The sequence below is a fragment of the Trachinotus anak genome, unplaced genomic scaffold (genome assembly GCF_046630095.1).
Source record: "Trachinotus anak isolate AG129_WGS33_773 ecotype Australia unplaced genomic scaffold, CSIRO_AGI_Tana_v1 ptg000016l, whole genome shotgun sequence".
In the NCBI taxonomy this organism is placed as follows: domain Eukaryota; kingdom Metazoa; phylum Chordata; class Actinopteri; order Carangiformes; family Carangidae; genus Trachinotus; species Trachinotus anak.
The window spans coordinates 8,051,717-8,071,934 of NW_027273867.1; the positions used below are offsets into that span (position 1 = coordinate 8,051,717).

The window sequence follows — 20,218 nt, forward strand, 5'->3', positions numbered from 1 at the left end:
TTTTTTTAGAGGTTTTTTTTTTTTACATTCTTGATGTTCTGCCATATTGACCAAAGGCATAATTTGAAACAAATTAACGGTATAATTTGACATCAATTAAGATAAAATATGTATATTTTTACTCATGGATGCAAGTAGGAATGGTAATAGCGCCTGTTTTATTTTCTTATTCTAAATATGTTTTCATATAATATTTCATATTAGACATTGAGATTAAGGCGTCGGATGTCAACGTTGCTACAGTGCTTTATTGTATTCTTCCTTTTTACATTTAGTAAATTAGATTTTTTTTGTCAGGAGTAACCTGGTTTTGACAGGTTTTTGTTCTACATTTTAGTAGTTAAATTGATCTTAAATTCAGTTTCAGGCAGCATTAAAAAGCTCTTTACATTTGGCTTTGTGAAACCTGCTGATACCCTGAAAGCCCGCCTCTCCCTCTCTCTCCCTGTAATTGATTTCACACCTTTGAGCTTCACAATAGTTTTCTGAGTGCACTTAGGGGAGAGATTCAGGACAAAGTCAGCTACATCCATGTAGACGTACCTGCACACACACCAGCTGCCTGCAGTCCTGCACTGTTAATGTCCTGTTTGACCCTCAGCTAAACAAATGACTAATTGAGAACTCGGGTAAAAACTGAAGCAGAGAGAAGCAGGACGCCAGACAAAGGATGGGGGCTGGGAATGGCAGAAATGAGAGGGGGAGATGGGGAAGAGGTTGGAAAAAAAGAAGAACATGGGGAGAAGAAGGAGTTATTAAGAAAAGAAAGAGGTCTTTGAAAAATGACATCTATTATACTCTACAATCTATAGCTATCTTTCAATTCCTTCACTCTCTAAAAAATGTCACACATCATTCATCCTCTTTTTCACCATTCATCTCTCTCTGTATCACCCCATTCCTTTTGCCAGCTGCTCACTCATCTGTTTCACTTTTGATCTCCTTTTCCTGTAACATCAGATTTTTTCATCATATTCCTTCTCTGCCTCCTTAACCTTTTTTTTTCTTCTTCCCTCCCTCACATCCTTCAAACACTTGTCTTCTGTTTTTTTCCAATACGCGCTTTTCTTGAATCACCCAGTAAGAGAAGCGGGATCGATCCCTTGCACAAATGCATAGCTCAGATATTGATTACTTCTCACACTGTGGACATGTAGACACGCAAAACATTATTCATATGTGCTGTTAAGTGGCTGAATCGCTTCAGCAAATATCTTTTTTTTGCCGAGCAGCAGCGTGGATCTATAGTGTTCAGGTGGAGGAGGTCTCTCTGAGCATGTGGACGTTATCTTGAAACAAGGGGCTGGCTGCCATAGCAACCATATGATGAGGCAGGCAGGGCTATTTAAAGGAATTCAGCTGCTGCTCGCGTTCCCGTCAGCTTCACACCGGTCCAGTGAAAGACAAAGAAATGTTAATGCAAGACGAATATAGATTCTTGCAGTTCCAACCGTACAAACTAATGTCTGGTATCAAGGCAGGGCTGCAAAAAGGAGTAACAAATACCATAGCAATAATCTAAATGCTCACATTTAATCCTACATGCTCTGTCAGGAGTCTGAACATTTGTTTCATTTGCCTTTAACTCCAGGATCTCCTATCAATGAAATTCACGTTAGGTTTTTTTTTTTTTTTTTTGGTCAACCAGTCCTTAATATTTATTCCTGAAGCACAGCCTCTTTCCCTGCTAGTGCCAATTAAATAAATCAAATTTAATTGCAGCATTTCCACTTAACAACATGGCTAAACATGTCTTATAATTTTGGTGGGAACCAACTGCACACATTTCAAATCCATTCACATGCAAACACTTTTCTGCCAAGCCAAAAAAAAAAAAAGGTGGATGCGCGTTGGTGAAATACATTCCTGTTAAGTTACATGCAAATGCAAAGGCAATGTAGCCAAAGCTTGCTGCACAATTCTTACATTTTTTTTTTTTTTTTACAGTGATGTGCATTTGCTTGATTTATCTGCAGAAGGGGCCACTGTACTGTAACATCTCAAAATTATTCATGATTAAAAAAAAAGAAGATACCTCTTCTCCAGAGAGCTGTTTCTCAGTGGACAGCAACACACGACAAGACAAGTGTGAGAGGGAGGACAACTGCTGTGCACCTACCGAGAAAACAAAGGATTCCTTAAACACATATTTTATACACACGTCTCTGTCAGTACAGTTGGTTGTAAGAAGATGTACACCTGAGGGAAACTGACATTTATTTCCTATCACCTGCTGAGAGAGCTGCTGGATTTTATCTTAGCTTCACATGTCTTTGTCAACAGTTAACTCTGGTAATGATAGGCAGGGCTTCCTTTACGTTCTGCAGCTGTTACTGCTCATCTGTGCCTCTTTCACTTCTCATTCACAGCTTTTCACTGAATTACCACCAGAATGAAGCTGTTTTCAGCACAGCATTCAGCTTATAGAGATAGTTTCACCCAGTGAACAAATGAAGACAGGGATCAAACATTTACCTCACATTTGAAAAATGAAATATTGGCTCTGGATTTCCTTTAAAATTATACAAGTAGACATTTAGTTTCTGCTGCTTGTCTGACAAGGTACTGGACACAAACCATTGGAGTCAGGGTGATGTAGTAGTTACAGAGGCCATCATATAACCACAACAAGACTCTTCATTGTAGAGCTGAAATGATTAATCCATAAATTGATGGCCTGATCAGTAGAAGATGAATCAGAAAAGCTTTTGTATTTGAGGATTTGTGATATTTTCTCAATTTTCTGACGTTTTATCGACTAAACAATTAACAGATTCATTGAGAAAATCATCAAAGTATAACCAACAATGAAAATAATCATTAGTTGCAGCCCTAATTTAATTGTGGTTTCTCCCAGAACAGGACACTGAACAGTTAAAAGCCTAAAACATTTAATGAGTTGAATCAGCCTCAGGTCTGGGCTCACATGGTTGATATGTGATTCCACCCCTCCTATAAATAAATGCTGCTGATTTTTATGTCTTTTTTATCATGCTGATATTCTACAACATTTTAATTTCAAGTGCGTAATAATTGGTGAAGCTGCTGGTGTTCTTTTATCACTCAGATGAGCCCAGCGTGCTATTCCAATGCCTGTGAGAGCAGTCAGCAAGATTTAAAGTGCTTCACAGAAGCAAAATTATGAGTGACCTCTCTGGTAACACTCCCTCTGCTCTTCACTTTGCTCTTTATCTCATCCTAATCCCAGCTCATTTCATATGCTAAGTAAAAGCTTATATCCCTCTTCACTGTACGAACACACACGTTCCTCATTGCTGTGGTGTGATTATAAAATTTGCATAGAGGATGTTGCTGGAGCTGTGGAGAGCAGAACTACCAGAGCTGAAGCAGGGGGTTGTGGGTGGTCTAATTCCTGTCAGGTGTAGAGAGGTGGGGCAGAGACTCCCCAAATCCCTCATGTATGGATTTATGATGAAGAGGAACCCAGAGAAAGTTCCCTCATGTCTCAGTGTCTCTCTCCTCACCTCGAATGGTTTCCTCAGATTCTAATTTGCATGTTCTCTTTCCACAGCTGTCACAGATGTAGCGAAGATTAGGAGTGAGAGGAAGAGGGAGAGCTGACTCTGTACCCCCGGGGAGGACGCAATGAGATGGAACCACTTCTCTCCCTCCCAGTGGAAATCCACTTCCACCATCAGAGCGCCATCTGCTGGCTTGGTGGGGTGGGACAGCTGGTGTTGTGAATCAGGCCGCCACAGTCCAGGGACCGGCTACTTCCCAACACCAGGGTCTCACCATCACCCCTCACATCTCACCCTCTTCTTTCACCTTTGTCTTGATGTAAAAAAAATCCAATTGTTGCATCTGTTTGCCATTCTGAGTTATTATTCATACTACAACTTGTTTGGCCAAATCTAATTTGCAGAGCATATTTTTATGTCATCATGTCCCATATGATTAGGTTAAAAATGGTGTAAGAGAAATTATTCAAACGAAAGTTTTAAACACTATATCACACCCCATGTAAAACATACAGCTAGAGTTATTGTGATTACAACAGTATTTCTTCAAAACTGATCAAATAAATCCTATACATTGAAGAATAAAATTTCAAAAAAGTATGTTGTTTATTGTTACATTGAAGATTAATAAAGCTCTGGAGTTTGTTTAAAAATGTTTGTCAAGTGTTATTTTGTCCAGAATAATGCATTTATTTTACAGTCACAGATTATGCTGGAAACACTTTTTCCAAATAATAAATCACCAAATTCAATTATGGTTGTATGATTATGTTCTTGACAGACAGGGCTCCATTTTTGGACCTTTTTTCTTTATGGTCTGAAGGTACATTTCTTCCATCGACTTCCGTTAATTATTACATTAAAAAAAAATCATACAGACAATACAATGAAGTAACATTTACATTACATACAAATGTAATGGCTTGATTCACGAGTGCTGGATTTGAAAAGACTTGAGGGTGAGGAACATGATCACACACCCCTCCTATGATGAGCATCCTTTCACATTTCAGCACAAACTGATGTCTTTTTAAATATGAGACCACGTGATTGTGTAATTCTACACTGAAAAGGTGAATAAATCAGACACACAAAAGACACAGGTTCTTGTTGCCATGAATCATACATTTTATAGGAAATGTGAGGAACAGGCGGGACAATATATTTCATTTCCCCAATGTGAATATTTATCCTCCTGTGTCCTTTATTTCAAATCTTTTCTGGACATAAATACCACACACACCATTAACACAGTGAAAGTACTGTAATGTTATGTCATTGTGTGTGTTGGTTGGCTATTTGATTAATATTTACATATTGTAATGCAAGACCAAAAATCAAATGCCTTAATTGACTACACCTTGCGCATGCGCAGTGTGGGCAGCACACCTTAGCTACCATGTCAATTTACATTTCATAAACTGGAGCAGCAGGGAAAGTTCAGCGCAAGGGTCCGGACAGGTTTTGACGACGTTACACAGGTTTAATTGTTGCAAGTTTAAACTTTACTCGAAAGTACTTTTAATAGTAACTAGGCGAAGAAAGTATTATTTACTAACTCCCCTTAGTTATAGTTTTAATTGTCAGCATGTTCCCCTCATCTAGCAGGGTCAAACTTAACCGGGTCGCGTTAAAGGACGTTGTTGGGCTGAAACTAGTGCCGCGGCGGAGGCGAGTCCCGAAGTCGCCGAATAACATGACACCTGACCCCGAAAATAAAGAGTCAACGTCGGTGAAGGCCACCGTGTCCGAGCCTGGCAGCAGAGAGCCAGTCCCAGGCGTCTTGACAGACCGGGGGGGGGCAGAAAATGGTCCGCAGACAGCTGAGAGGAGGAAGTACTTGCAGTCACGCAAAGAGAGGGATGGTATGGAGGCTGGAGAAGAGGGACCCTGCTTCAGAGGCAAGTATCTCCTCAGCTGGACGAGCACTGGGGGGAGCAAGTGCCTGGGAGCCGCTCTCAAAGATCTTAAATCACGGTCAGATTTTCAGTCTGGCGCAGGTAAATGATCTTTTAGAAAATGCTCATTCAGACCAGGGAATATTGATGTTAAAATTGTTGCTGCCCGGGCTGCTGGAGGCGGCGGGGACAGGGGTCAAAGTGAGGGCCGGGGCCACAGGGTGGAGACCTCAGCCCGCCGCTCAGACGGGACCACGGCCAGGCGAGCTGCGACTCAGCTGGTCAGTTAATTGACGACAGTTGGCGTGTTAAATTACTGGGATTTGACTCCAGTTTACATTTTTTAAACTGAGGATTGCCTGGTAGGTAAAAGCTTTTAGCTAACTTTTGGCTAACTTGTGTTTTTTTTTTTTTTTTTTTTTTTTGTCTTCGCTACGATTGTGGGATCGTTTCAGATGCTAAGCTAGCGGCGCGGCTAACTCCTGTCTGTACGGACTTAACGACTTCAAATTTTGTATTTGAGTGGACATCGAGGGAAATGTTTAAATTTATGAGTCAAGGACCACGTTAAATAGCAGATAGCACCCCCGGATATAACCTGATAGGGGTTTAAATGAAGCAGGAACTGGCGCTAATAGCAGTGAAGGAACCTCCTCCAGGTCAGCATGAACTACCATGTTCTGCTTAGACCCTCAGCACGGCTCACCCTCCAGACCTGTGGGGTCCTCTACTTAGACTGCTTTAGGGAAGCCACTGTGCAAGACACTTGGTTTGTCGTGGCTCTGTCAGAGTGAGCTGGATTTACCAATTGGATTAATTGGGTTGCTTGATAATAATAAGGCTGAGCGTTTATTGCAAGAAACGCTTACACATTTCTATTGGGGTGGTGTAATCTTCTCCACTTAACCAGTGCTCTTATAAATCTGTCGTATTGGGAAAAGGTGGATTAAAAACACACCATGTAATGGTTTTGGGCAGACATTGGTGTAGGCTCTGTTTGGGACTGTTTCATCCACAGCCTGGAAGACAGTCCCTGATACTTCCCATTTAAAAGCTTAGTGAAGTGGCTTTGTGCTGGTGGGAAAGTTAACCAGATGTGTTTCTGGCAAACCAAATGGTTAATCCTACTCATTAAAACCTTCCTTCTTGTAAAATGTTCTTCCAACACTTACAATAAAGCATAAATCTCACATTTGTTTGGCTATGTCTGTTTTCAAGCGTGAGAAATGGGCTCATCGCTGCCCATTGCAGCTAATGAGGGGGAAAATCACCCACTACAACTGTGGCTCACATCAACCATAGTTTCAGTGGGAATTTCCTGCAGTATAGCACCCAGTAATGGACAATAATGAGGCGACTAAGGTGTCACACTTGAAAACTTGCTTGGAGGAGCAACACAAAAGCGTAATTCATGCTTTGTCAAATGTTTTCAAGTTTTCTAAGGAAAAAACTTACACACAGCTGTTTCTCTAAGCTTTTAGTCTCATCTGCTGTGTCCCATGCAGTGGATGAGATGGTCCAAAATGTTGTGGGAATCCAGTGTTAAACCAAGAAAAGAAGCAAATAGTGATGAGTTGTATCTTCTAAATGCTAAATAATCCAATTGGTGTTTGGTTCAGTTTTGCACTATTTGACCAGTTTTTGTTTCCACTTGCAGACATTGATAGGAATACACAGCCAAGCCCCACTGGACTCACTGGTTCAGAAGGGTCTTTGAGAAGAGCTGTCACAGCCTCCCGTTGTGGTCTCTGTGGGGACTGTAAATACATTTCCTCTCAGAAGAAGACACTGGTTAAGCAAGGGCAAAAAAGCAGTAGCCCAGGGCCAGAGCAGTCTACTGTTGAGTTAAAGATTAAGAGAGGGAACCCAATCACTGAGAACTCCAAGAAGATTATCGTATGGATAGACCAGTACCCAAAGGTGACGCTTTGTGACATAGCCCAAAAATGTGATATGTGCAGTCACAATTGTGGTTTTGTGTTACCGGATGTTCTCAAAACCAAGGTTGTACATTGCTTCAAACAGGACATGAGAGCTGGATTTCGATTTGGGCCCGGTTGTTTAGGGCACAACAAACATGAAAGTGAGGAAAGTCCTCTGGCTAAAAATAGCAAGTTGTGTCCCAGGGTTCAGTCTGAGCGGAGCGTCTGTCAGGCTCAGAGTCTGAGTGAACACCAGAGACACCTGAAAGAACACACGGATGCAGAGATTTTATCCAATCGTACCACGTATCATTTCCTCAAGAGTTGGACAAGTGAAGCCTCTGCAACTTGTTCTGCTTCTTTCTTAATAGGTAAACGTAAAAACAAGGGGGAGTGCAGGACTAACATGTGGGACAGAGATGTTGAGGAGGATTCTGGGCCAGGATGTGACTTCATAGGAGCGGAGCCTCACAGAGACAAAAGAATAAAGCTTGGGGATATTGTTAAAGATGGGAGTTTGCCTTCCACCCCAGATTTAGAAAGCATTAGTTGCAATGACACGGGAAAAACTTACTTCATAGACACAGACAAGTTGTGTTCTGGGATGTCTGATGGCAGTCAGTCATGTCTAGAAGTTACTTTTGGGGGATGCAGCACTTGTACGTCAACTGTGAAAGAAAAGTGTGTCCACAGGAAACCTTGTGGTCAGATAGGCGAACCCAGAAAAGCTGATGCAGCACAGATCTCGTCAGAACTGCTCTGTGAGAGGAATGAGGTGGAAACAGGTGGACTAGAGTCACTCACCTGCCAGAGAGTGAGGGTGTATTGCAGAAAAATACAATTCTCCTGTGCACGGACATACATGTCTTGGCCCTTCTCTAACAGCAGCCGCACCCTTACAGCTCATGCTGGCACTACAGCCTGTCCAGCAGAGCCTTTTCATCCATCAGCTAGAGACGGTGACTCTCCAATAAATCAAAATCAGTCAGGTTCACTGAGCAGCAGAACCAAGGACATGTTCCCAAATGCAACAGCAGCCCACCAGGTTTCCCACCAAAATGAAGAGAGGCAAGAAGAGGATGGAAGGCGCATTATAGCCAAGAGAAATGGGAAAGGAGAATGTAACATGTCTTCATGCTCCTCATACATCAAAAACACGGAGTTTTCACCTCACTTCATGGACACTGAAGAAACACTAGCCAGTGTACTGTCAGATACAGCTTCCCTTTCCACCCCAACTCAGCGTGGAAGAGAGCCTGGCATTGACACAGTCTTGGCTTCATCTACGCCACGTAACAGGCCAGAGACCAACAGCTCCATGTCCACTCCATCCCCCTCAGCACTGGGCCTGAGTGACTGGGAAACAGCCACAACTTTGTCTCCCACAACATCTGTCTTAACTCCAGGTGGTTTGAGCAGCCTCTCAACCACACCGTCCTCTAACCTGCCTTCATCGTTTCTACCGCAGAAAGTCAAAGGTGTTGAGTTGGCTGAAGCTCATTCTGCAAGTATGTCACTAACGTCCTCCTCACCCAACCGTATTATCAAAGCTGTGGGAAAACCCTTGTTCTACTGTGAAGAAACCCAAATGACTTTGTGTGGTTCCTCCCCCACATCTTCATCTGTTCTTACAAACAACTCTGACTCCTATCATTCATGTGAATCCTCCCTCCTCCTGCCTCAAGATAAACAAGGGGGTCATAAAGACATCTTCATAGAGAGGAGCCCACCAGTGCTGGAGCCATATTATAATACAAGGCCCTTTAACCAGAAACATGCTGTTGCTGCTGGAAAAGACACTTCATCGTCATACGTTACCAAGGAACTGTTTGTAGAAACAAACTCAAATGAGCTAATGCTTCCACCACTGCTCTCTCCTGTCACTTCACCTCGACGGCACTCATGTACACGCGTCCTGCCCCTGAGCTCTTCAGATGAAGACGAAGAGGAGGAGGAGCACATAAACAAATACACCAGCAAAACCAAAATGTTTCCTGGACATTGCATGCCACAATTTGGTTATCATCAAAACTGTGAGGAGTCTTTCGACCACCACCAATGTGATGGGCACAGTAATGAAGAATTGGAGAGAGTCTCATCAAAACTTGTCCATGAAACAAGTCCATCTTCTCACAGCAGTGTTGGAGATATGAGTGATTCTGTGGAAGAGGAAAGCCAGGATGAAACTGATCACAAAGATGACCTTGAACAAGATACCAGAAGTTCTGAACAAGTTCCCTTAACTCCTAAAGTAAAGACAAACCTTACCTCAGGTGCTCTGGCAGAGCCCTGCTCTTCTCCCAGCAGTGATGAGGGACAGCCATTTGCTGATAGAGGATCTGCAGGATCAAGTCCATCTGAAATAGCGGGCAGCAAAAGGGATAAGACTAAAGCAGAAGCAGCTGGTGGTACTCAGCTCGGCATTTTGGATGAGTTCACAGCTTATGAACAGGACATCCTGCTTGTTGATGTGATCCAGGATGATCCAGAGCTGTTTGAAAACCTACCTGAGGGAGGTCTGCTGAAACTGGGTCCTACAAGGGTCAGTGAAGCCACCAAACGTAGACCTACTGCAGTAGTTAAAACACTGTCATCAAGGATGGATGGAGCATCATTGGAGGTTGAACAAAGGTAGGGTTTCATATTTGTTGACGTCTCCTTACATTCACAGAATTGTGTGAATTGTATTGTCTCTTATCACTGAAATGTTTTTTCTCTTTCAGATTGACACCAGTTATTGTAGATTTTCACAGTGACAGTCCTGATATCACAGGTACGGCCAATGCACCAGTCAGGATTCATTATGTAATTTATATTTCAGATTTTGTGACATTATGTGGTGGTAGTTGGTAACTGGTAGGAGTTGGGATTTCCCAGCCAACCAGTGGCTTGTTAGACACAAATAAAGAGGAAGCAGAGCCATGATGAGACAACTGAAGCCACAACACAACATGCAAAAAGTTATGAACAACTTCAACAGAAATAGTCACATTTTGTTTATACTTGTGATGGGAAATTCTAACTAACGTGTAGCTCGTATTTCTTAAAAAAATGTTATCTGTCCCTTTAAGTACATGGACCCTGGAATTTGCTTAAATGTTTGTTTTATCTAAAGATCATGCTGAGTTTTTATTTTTTGTGTGTATTTTACAGAGGAGAGTAACAGCAGACCCTGGAGACCTCAGTGTAGCAGCATCCCTCCCAACATGCTAAACAACACATGGCCTACTACAGACAAGCAAACCAGAACCATGGTAATGTAGTGGGTCTACAGTAGCTCTGCGTTGTGTCAGATAGTGGACAAGGACCGCACTTCCCAGGACAGTTTTTCAGCTCTTTATTGCAAGGCATCAGACACTGGAGCAGCGTAACGTCCTTGCAGTTGTAAAGAAACAAATCATTAACACTGTCTCTCTTCTGTAGATGCTCTCTGTGGCCTCCAAAATAAAAGTTCAGAATGAAAAGAGAGGGGAAGAGAGGATAATGCACACTAACATCAGGAAAAGATAACTTATCAAAAAACAAATAAAAATGTTCTGTACCTTTCAAAATAAAAGTCTGTGCTTAATCCTCATATTATTTTGCAGGAATTTATACTGCGCTGTTCATAATTAGTGCAACAACACATTACAGTAACATCTTACTTCATTAGGATGAAGTGTTGTGCGAAGTAATGGCGTAGTCTTAGTAAGATTCAGTTATTAAAACAACACTCTTTGCATAATCTTTTGTGTGTTTTTAACAGGGTCAATCAGATGCCAACAACAATCATGTAAATGGAGGCCTGGAAAGGTACCTGTTGCCTCAAGTCAGATGAAATATTTCCTCAGTTCAGTGTTTTGATGATAATCATTGTGTTTATGTCCTGAAATAGGAGCCAGCCCATCCAGACAGTGAACTCCTCACATAACATCCCCCCACTTATGACCATAAGAAATGGTGAGGGGAGCAGCAGAGACAGTGACTAAAGTTTTCACTGGTGTCACTTGCAACTTGTTTGTACAATTACCACCTCCTTTTGGCATAAATGTACAGTTCATTAATCCTACATTATTCTCTGCTCTCTACACAGGGCCACGGATCACAAACCCAGCAAACGTGACAGATTTTAGGCGCCAGAAATCTAATTCTGTAAGTATTCAGTTAAGTAAAGAACATCAGTCCTCTCACAGAACAAATTATTTATCTATAAACATTTTATTGGCTTAAGCTTAGATTGTATTTCTAGTTATTCCAAATTACAAAATTGTTTACCCATTAACCCCATGGTTCTTATTTTAAAATGTGAGTTATTACCTGGGATGCTCAGGGTTAATAAAAACAAATGTGACGAGAGCCCTGGGCTTTCTGTACCGTATGCCAAGTTTAAAAAAGAAAAAGTAAAAATACTTTTTTTTTATTGTTTAAAACATTAGACTTCCACATTTAATTTCAAATCATAAAGAGCACAAAATGATATGTGCTTAGTGATCAAAATGGGAAATAATTTTCTAATGTGAGACCTGGGCTTTCTACATTTTGTTAGTGTTAGAGTAGTTACTGATAGTTATCTTGAAGAATAGATAATGGAAGTATTTAAAAAATTAAGAGCATGATTAAGTCATTTACGAATTCATAACTTGGAATCTATAGAACTGAGTTTTAATGTTGGTCAAATTTAACAGAATTGAAATTGGAAACAAATCTTATTGTAGGCTGATGATTTTGCATTAAAATCCATTTTTCAAAAATCAGAATGTTGATGTGTATTTGGTTTGAGGCAGGAGATTTGTTCCTTGAGGTGTCAGTGTGTTAATGAAGATGGATGAAGATTTGTTCTATATTCTCCTGCCACAGATGTTTTACCTAATGCAGCAACTTCTCTCCTCCTCTAAACCCTCAGTACTGTAGGCAGTACTTCAGTGAATCACTGTCCTGTGGGTTCAAGATGTGTCGGTTCCAGCATGTGCCTGTGGAGGGGGATGAGAGGGTACGATCAAAGCATAATTCATCTTTTCATAGCTTGACCACAGCGTGCCAAACCATGAACACACTGAAGCAGTGAAGAGACTGTACTGTACCTTTCCTTAATCACCTAAAGTAGAGAAGTCAGTGATTAAGAACATTTCTGATTTGTGTCAATCGCAGAGGCAGCGTCACATCGTAATCACATCTTAATTTCAGAATTGTGGAGTAACTTTACTGTTTTCCCTCTCTTTCAGTTCTGTGTTGAAACTGTGACGCGGTTCATCAAAAATCCAATGTGTATCCAGAAAGCAAGTAAGTTTTTATTTTATCCAGGTATTTGTTAACTTGTGTCCCGTTATGTGTTCTGTGTGACTGTGATTAACTCTCTTCCTGTCAACTCCTTGTCCTCATTTTTTTTATTTATTTATTTTTCTACCTTCGCTACTTTATCTGTCTTCTCTACCGCTCTTGTTGCTCCATGACTATTTTCCCTGTCTCTCTTTGTCTCCAGGAGCTGTGTTTACAGGGTACTACCAGAACAACCCACCAGGAGTGTATTTCTCCATGCCGGTGCTTCTGTCACTCCTCTGGGCTCTGCTCAAAGCCGGCATGGTGTCTGATGTCTTCTCAGTCCTCAATGTCAGCTTGGCACACAAGATAGTGGTCAGTCTGGGTTTCATCCTTGTCGTTACAGTAACGTCACGCTGCAGTGCACTCTGTAATCCAGTAGAGGGCAGAGCATGTTGTGTTTTGTAATAGGGGGGCAACTTCATGGTCATTTTCAGAGGACTTGTTACTTCTGAGGGCATAAAAACACATGTTGAACCTGTTTCCCTCCTCCTGTCTCACTAGCCCAGCTATGAGTTCCTGCTGGCCCTCTTTAACTTTGTGAGAGAGAAGGGTCTCACAGGCTGTGTACCTGAACTCATACAGCTCACATTCAAGGTATCTCACCTCCTACACACTGTGCTTACTGTTTTGCAGTAGGATCTGTGTTCATAATGTGCACGTGGAAGGATTTACTTTGCTTATGTGTCGACAGATGGCCAGTGCGGGTCTAGTTCTGAGTTTTGATTGCCTTGACTGTGTAAAAAACCCTCCTGAGTTCCAGCAGACAGTCCATCCAAACTCACCTGTTTCAGTGTCTGGCAGCCACAAGTAAGTGGAACCACCTGAGCTCCTGCATATCAAACACTGTCAGTCACCTCACTCTTATAAAAGTAGTTACCTTATTATTTATGACTTTGGCTGCACAGTTAATCATATTGTCCAATATCCAAATCAGAGGAGCTGCATTTTTTTTTTTTTTTTTTTTTTTTAATAATAAAGGTGAAATGTGTCACAAAATTGTTGTGCATTATTAGCACCTGTGCTACAGAGATGCAACGGCCTACAAATCTCATTCTCCAGATTTAAGGGACAAGCCACAACAAAAATCCCATCATCATTATTTTTTAATGAAATTCAGTGAAAATAAAATGCAAAAACTGTCATTCCAACCAAAACTGTGACACATATCACAATAAATCACAGTATGATTTCCTTTTTTTTTTTTTTTTTTTTTTTTTTATATCGCTCAGCCTTATTTCTTATTTCTGATTTTATTTTCTTGACAAGTTTTCATGTTTATTATAGAAGACTTTCCTCCAGTGCTTCCTTTCCAGAGTACCTGAATCTGGCCCAATCCATTGTGGAAATAGAGGTTAGTTCTTGACTCAGTACATTACTTATGTTGACTTATCGATCAGGATGAAACTGTTCTGTGTTCAATCATTTGTTGTTACTCAGCCCTGCTTTTATATTTTTGGTCGGTCAGCTTTGTACCAAGCAAGAGGACTGGAGGCGGATGGGAAAGGTTTTCAGATCCGTCTGCCAATCAAGCCAACATCCCAACCAAGTGGAACAAATCAGCGGTCGCATTGCCATAGCACTGCTGTCTGAGAGCAAAGATAAGCTGTCACTGCCCTTTGCTGCCTTTGCTGAGACAGGTAAAATAAACTTGTTGCTCTAGATTTAATTTTATTTTTAAAACATGTTTTTGTTTATTAATTTGTGCTGATTGTAGAATAAGTCCTGATGATTTAATTATACAAATTTTTCAGTGTGTCAGAATGAAGCTGAAGACCTGATCCTGAGTTTTTTAGGAAGAATTGGAGTCTCGCTCATGTTACGATACCATAAAACACATCAGTGGGCCAAGGTAAATAACCCATCTGAAAACAATGAGTGAAATGGCCTGTAGGTTCACATTATACATAACCTGGTAACCGTATTGTACAAAAACAACAATGTTCAGCTCTGTTCTTTTTATGTTACACTGAATGGACTGTGTGACACATGGAACCTTTATGGTAATGACGGCATAATGTTAGCAAGGCGGTATTGCTTTGTGTTGTTTGTGTGTTTGTGTGTGTGCCTATGAATGTAGGGTCGGAGGGTGGTGGAGGTGCTGTCCATCTCAAAGGTCAGCTACTCCACACTGAAGGGTTTGTTTGGGAATGAGGATGGAGCTTCACGCTGCTGCCTGATCACTGTGGCTACCGAGCTCTTCCTCCTGAGTGGCAGCGTGGAGGGGGCCCTTAACATACTCCGAGGTAACTGATGACACCCTGGGGTAAATAGGTAGCTTGGACGGGATTAGCTGTCCCCATAATGCATCAGTATTCAAAGGCAGTGGTCGAAAGAGTCTTTTTAAAAATTTATTTATGTATTTTTTATTTAAGAAGGTTCCTAACTGAGTGAAATGACCTGGAAGTGGCAGCCACGATAAGAGCTGGTGGAGTTCTGTAAATGATAAGGAAAGGAGGTTCAGTGCTTCCTATCTTATCTCCTTTTAGCATAGGAAACACTGAACCTTCCTTTACGAAAGGAAAGGAGATAATGCTGTCCCACAGTTCTTTGCTGCAGCAAAATTTAAAGCAACCCACCATTGTAGTTTTGCCAAAACAGGCCCACGTAAATGTAGAAACAACAGAGCATCTGTTTTATGCTTGTGACATGATCCAAAACGTATGGAAATCCTTACATGATTGGCTGAGCTCCAGATCTCTTCTCCTGCAAATCTGTCCAGTTGGTAGTCGTCTTGAAGAGCAAGCATATTGAATTTCCAGTGAACAATAGCATCCTCATGACAAAATACTATATACATAAATGTCATGGAAACTTTATACTTATGTCTGAATATAATTTACTGTAGCCACTTGCTCAATTCCTTCATCGTATTCCCTTCATGTTTTATTTCAGCATTTCAATCCTGTTTGTTTTGTTTTTGTGGTTGGGAAAGGAGTGTTTATTATCCATGTGTTATAAATAAAGTTGGTTTTAAAAATAAAAAAAAAAATTTAAAAAATTAAAAAAAAGGCCTGGTGTAAATGCGGTCAGATTTTCCCAGCACCACAGTTTTCTTTTCCCAAGTCCTTATAAATTCTTCTTCATATTTTTCCTTGACCTCCTGACATTTTCCATTCAGGTCAAGGAAAAGTGGTTAGAGAAGGAGATTTATTTTGACTTTTTTTGGGAAGGGAACTGTTTCACAACTCATCTTTGTTGATGCTACTATTTGGCTTAATACAAAATGTACTTGAAAACTCAGTATAATAACATCATAATATGGTAAGATTAGAAGTGGAGATGAAAGTCAGAATTTACTGTGACTTATGGAAATGAATCATCAAAGATTGATGTAGGTTATTCGATATCTAACATATCTATTTAGCTGTAGACTGTAGAGAAATCCAGTGCTGTAGGAACCTGTACAAAAACCTTTGTCTTTGTTTATATATCTGTCAATTCAGAGAACAAATGGTTCCTGAGTTCGTGCTCATGGCCATGTGAGCCTGCAGATCTGGACAGTAGGACTCGTGTGCTGATGCGTCTGGCTGAGAAAACCTCTCACCGAGACACGCTGGAGGTTCTCTGTAATCTCCCGGGAATTAAAGAGCCGAATGGTGAGAGAACACATTGTTTAGATAATGAATCTTAAATGCAGAGGCTCTTTGATCAGTTTTCTCAACAGCTTCTTCATATTTCAGGGTGTCAGGAACATGCAGACAGGTGACAAATTAAAGGAAAAACCTGAATAAATGAATGGAGAATTTAGTGAATGGTGCACAGGTGCACTGCATGGTTCATTTAAGCAATTAACATCCCATCATGCTCTGTGGCAGGTATAAAAATGCTAAGCAGGCCCAGTTGATTATGATTTTGTATCAAGATGGCAAAAGGTGGAGATCTAAGTGACCCTGGGGACAGATGGCAGGAGCTTCAGTAACAAAGATGCTCAACTGGCTGGTGTTGCAATAGAAACAGTGAATAAAGTGATATCTGCATTTCAGTCTATGGGAGAGACCTCAGTAAACAGGGTTGGAAATTGTGGGCAACAGCGCACTGAATTAGTGGGATATGTAAAGCAAAACAGAAGAGCACCTCTTCCTCAAGTGACTGAGAATGTCGGCGCATAAACCCCTCGTTACGAAGATGAATCCACATTTGAGAGTTCAGTGGTACAAAAACCATCAACACTGGTCTACAGAGACGTGGAGAAAAGTGATTATGGTCAGATGAGTCATCTTTCACCATAGTCTCCACAAGTGGGCAAGTGCATGTGTAGTGCGCATAAAGAGAACAGAACAGGTCTGAAGGACTGACCCAAAGGGGATCACCTTACTAAGACACTTGGTGTTCTTTCGTTTTGTTACCTGTCTGTATTTTCATCTCTATTCTCAGTGTTGTCATGTTTTTCCCCCTCAATGCAGGACAAATAGATGGAGTTTGGATGTGGTTTTCTTTCAAAACTAATTCTGTTTTTGACTCCACACTTCAAAATGATTGTATTTGGTTTTCTGTTTCTCCCTAGACTTGGTGGATATCTCCAGGTACCGTCCTCTGTTTAACTCTCATCTGCAAGTGTGTGTGGACAGACAGATCCTTCCTGTAGCCTCAGACACAGTGGACTTCATGCTCTCTCAAAACCTGGCAGTTGACCACACTGTGCTGCAGATACTTTTACACAAACTGGGAAAGCAAAACCTCTGGCTCCGTGCACGGGAAGTCTTCAGACGTAAGTATTGCTCTCCACTTTATTGGCTACTCCACTTGGGTTATGAAATATGGATCATAAGGACAGTTGAGGAAAAGCAGAAAGTATCTGCACACAGGATTATAGCTGCTGGGTCTGAATCATCAGCTGATCAGGGTCATCTGAAGTTTACAGAAAAATGGAATCATTTCATCTTTAAAGATTCAGATTAGACGAGGTAGATTAGATTAGTTGTCATAAGAACTTTATATTCAACAGTTACACCGATGTGTGTGTCCATCAGACTCTCTGAGTGCAGGGTACTACTCAGGTGTGTCGGCTCCCCCTGGTTTCATGGCACTGATTGTCCCCTGCCGACTGGGGGAGGTGGAGCTGGCTCTCACCTTCGAGATGTTTATCACTGTCAACGCAACAGTCATTCTGCAACTGGCCGAGAACACCACTTCCTGTCTCAGCATTACACTTAAAAGGTAACACATGTCTGTGTGTGTCTGAGTGAATCCTCTCTGCTTTATGTTGACTGTATGTACATGACGTTCCTGCTTCCTCCTCTTCCAGGACTCAGAGCGGTGAGAGCGAGTACCTCTCAGCTGGTAGCCGCCTCCTGTCTGCAGCTTGCATCCCTCAGCCCAAACTAATTGTTCACTACACAGCAGTTAACTCTTTGCAGGAACAAGTGTTCACACTTGACATTTCCTCTGCTCGACGGTGGCTCCGCCACAATCATTTGTGGGCCAATGAGGTGTGGGTGCATTGAACCAGACGGTGGATGGAGTCCCTGGATTTAACTTTACTTTGATTTAAACCTGCTGATTTTCCACAGACATCAGTTCACTCTGGGAAAACGTTGAAACAATGAAATCAGGAACATGAACGCACATGCATTACTGTTGGCTGTACGTTTCTACTCTAATGGTCATATTTCAATTCAGTGTTTGACTAAAGAAGCAGAAATCAGAAGATCACCACCAAAGACTGACGCCAGAACTTTACATGTTTTTTTGTTGTTAATTCCTTGTTGTTTTCTGAGTTGTTTTAGCTGATTTGTCACTCAGTGTTTGTGTGATTTACTATTTGGAGGAAAAAAAAATGGGGAAAAAAAGTCTGTTAGGGAACAGAGTCCAGCATAATTTTGCAGGGTTGTTGTTGTTATAAGTATTAGACTTTGTTTACTTAATTGTAAATAACATCTGAGTGTAAATAGGTATATATTTATAATGGTGTTTAGTCTTTGACAGTATTATGTTACTGTATTATATAAGTGATTGTCAAAATCTCCATTGTTGCCAGTTCAAGAGCTGTGATTTAATTTTCTTTGTATCAAGTTTTTATAAAAAAGTTGTTCTGCTCCAAAACATTGGGCTCCGTTGTTTTTCTTTACAGAGCCCTAAAGCAGATCCTTTCCAGACTGAAACAGCTATAATTATTGGTCTAACAACCTAAATGCAGTTGTCTTTTCTGTCTATCGAGGATATGCATGTGATGTCACTGTATTTGGTGTCGAGGTGTCAGGAAACTCGATTTCTGGCCACATTACAGTATAAACAGATCATCTGACAGATCCGGTGGCCTTTATCTTTTTTCAAGATGTGTTTCCCTCTTTGTTTGCAGCATCTGCCTGTTAGTGTGGGGGTTGGAGAAGCTTGTTTACTGGCATATTGATCCCAATTCAAGGGTCGAAGCTTTTGGCAGAGCATCCTGCTGTGACACTGATTGGACAAATGGCTTCTCTTTTCTTTTTCTTTCTTTTTTTTTTTTTTTTCCAAGCACTACTAGTTTTATTGAGAGCATTCAAGTCATTCTCATTATTTCATATATTTTTGCAGATTTAGCACAAACTGTAGAAAAACAAAGCTGAAACGGCCACAGAGATATAGGGAACAGGCTGGACTGAAGACAGCTTGTTTACAACCCAAACATCACATTCATTAATTTCCACTGGAAGATAATGCTAGGGACTACTATTTTGTCCACTATTTACACCCTGAAAGATTAGAAAATAAAATAGCCAGGTTCAGTGGCACTTAAGTATCTGTTTACCCCAATATAACATGAAATCTCTTTAAGAAAAGGATCAATTTCTCTAAATAATCTCCATACAGTAATTTTAATAAATCTTGTAAAATAGGCAGTTCAGACTTTAACCATTTTTTAAACTCTTGCAGCCAAAATTATTTTAAACAAATACTTAATGTTCGCAAGTGTTTGGCCTGTGTGCGTCAAACCCAAATAGAATAAGTCTGCTTTTTATGACACATATGTTCTGCCAAAAGGCAAGAATTACACTGCAGTCCCAAAAATGTGATAACGATTCACATTCACGAAACCACATTGTGTCCAGCAAATTGAGTCCTCAGAGCTGGTGTGATGAAGAAACCGAATTACATTTCTCCAGCAGAACTCTCTTCACTTTAAGACGAGCAGTGGATTGTATAGTCTCCCATGCTTCCTCCAACAATGCTTAAGTGCAGACTGGTTCCCATTTCTCTTTCACGTATAGGCTACTGGAGAAATGGTTTTTCCAATTTAAACAAACATTGTAGAGTCCAGAAATATTTTTTTTTGTCAGGCTTTGTGATCCATATGCAGAGCAAAGTACATCCATTCTGCATTTCTTGCATATATCCACCTGTGATTACCAGATGAAAATGTTGTCTCATATGTAAGCATCTGTAATAATCCTTTTGTTCCATTTGAAAATTATCTGCCCCTCCAATGGCCCATTTTTTTAATTGTCTGAAGTATTAGGGATAAAATCAGTGTCATCGGCATGTCATGTCAGATATTTTTCTGTAGGTTTTAAATTGAACACTTTTATTGTAATTATAATTTAGTAAATTCTATCAGCTTTAATTTTTGAGTTCAGGTGATCAGAGTTTATGGGTCTAAGTCTGTCCAGATCTTTGGTCAGACACACCACAGGATAGTTCA

General features: G+C 40.8%; 1 protein-coding gene across 7 annotated transcripts; it reads left to right on the forward strand.

Moving 5' to 3' along the window:
* The first annotated feature begins 4,863 nt into the window (after positions 1-4,863).
* topaz1 (testis and ovary specific TOPAZ 1) lies at positions 4,864-18,640 on the forward strand. Of its 7 annotated transcripts, none has more exons than XM_071500353.1 (19): positions 4,884-4,963; positions 5,088-5,482; positions 7,038-7,300; positions 11,048-11,094; positions 11,177-11,241; positions 11,375-11,433; positions 12,185-12,271; positions 12,504-12,561; positions 12,761-12,912; positions 13,102-13,194; positions 13,292-13,407; positions 13,885-13,951; positions 14,066-14,237; positions 14,352-14,449; positions 14,678-14,843; positions 16,044-16,196; positions 17,105-17,308; positions 17,571-17,757; positions 17,846-18,640. In XM_071500353.1, the coding sequence occupies exons 2-19, from the start codon at positions 5,179-5,181 to the stop codon at positions 18,042-18,044; spliced, it is 2,490 nt and encodes an 829-aa protein (XP_071356454.1). In that variant the 5' UTR covers positions 4,884-4,963; positions 5,088-5,178; the 3' UTR covers positions 18,045-18,640. The 7 variants fall into 7 exon arrangements, with proteins under 7 accessions (XP_071356452.1, XP_071356453.1, XP_071356454.1 ...); XM_071500349.1 differs by lacking the exons at positions 4,884-4,963; positions 5,088-5,482; positions 7,038-7,300 and adding exons at positions 7,728-9,933; positions 10,026-10,075; positions 10,456-10,556 and having other exon boundaries at positions 13,888-13,951; positions 17,846-18,637; XM_071500350.1 differs by lacking the exons at positions 4,884-4,963; positions 5,088-5,482; positions 7,038-7,300 and adding exons at positions 7,728-9,933; positions 10,026-10,075; positions 10,456-10,556 and having other exon boundaries at positions 13,900-13,951; positions 17,846-18,637.
* The last annotated feature ends 1,578 nt before the right edge of the window (positions 18,641-20,218 follow it).

Excerpts from the sequence above, each read along its gene's own strand:
- topaz1 (XM_071500348.1), top strand. The coding sequence starts at position 7,907 with ATGTCTGATGGCAGTCAGTCATGTCTAGAAGTTACTTTTGGGGGATGC. Across the intron at positions 12,562-12,760 it reads AATGTGTATCCAGAAAGCAA|GAGCTGTGTTTACAGGGTAC; the intron begins GTAAGTTTTTAT and ends CTTTGTCTCCAG. Across the intron at positions 13,195-13,291 it reads TCATACAGCTCACATTCAAG|ATGGCCAGTGCGGGTCTAGT; the intron begins GTATCTCACCTC and ends ATGTGTCGACAG.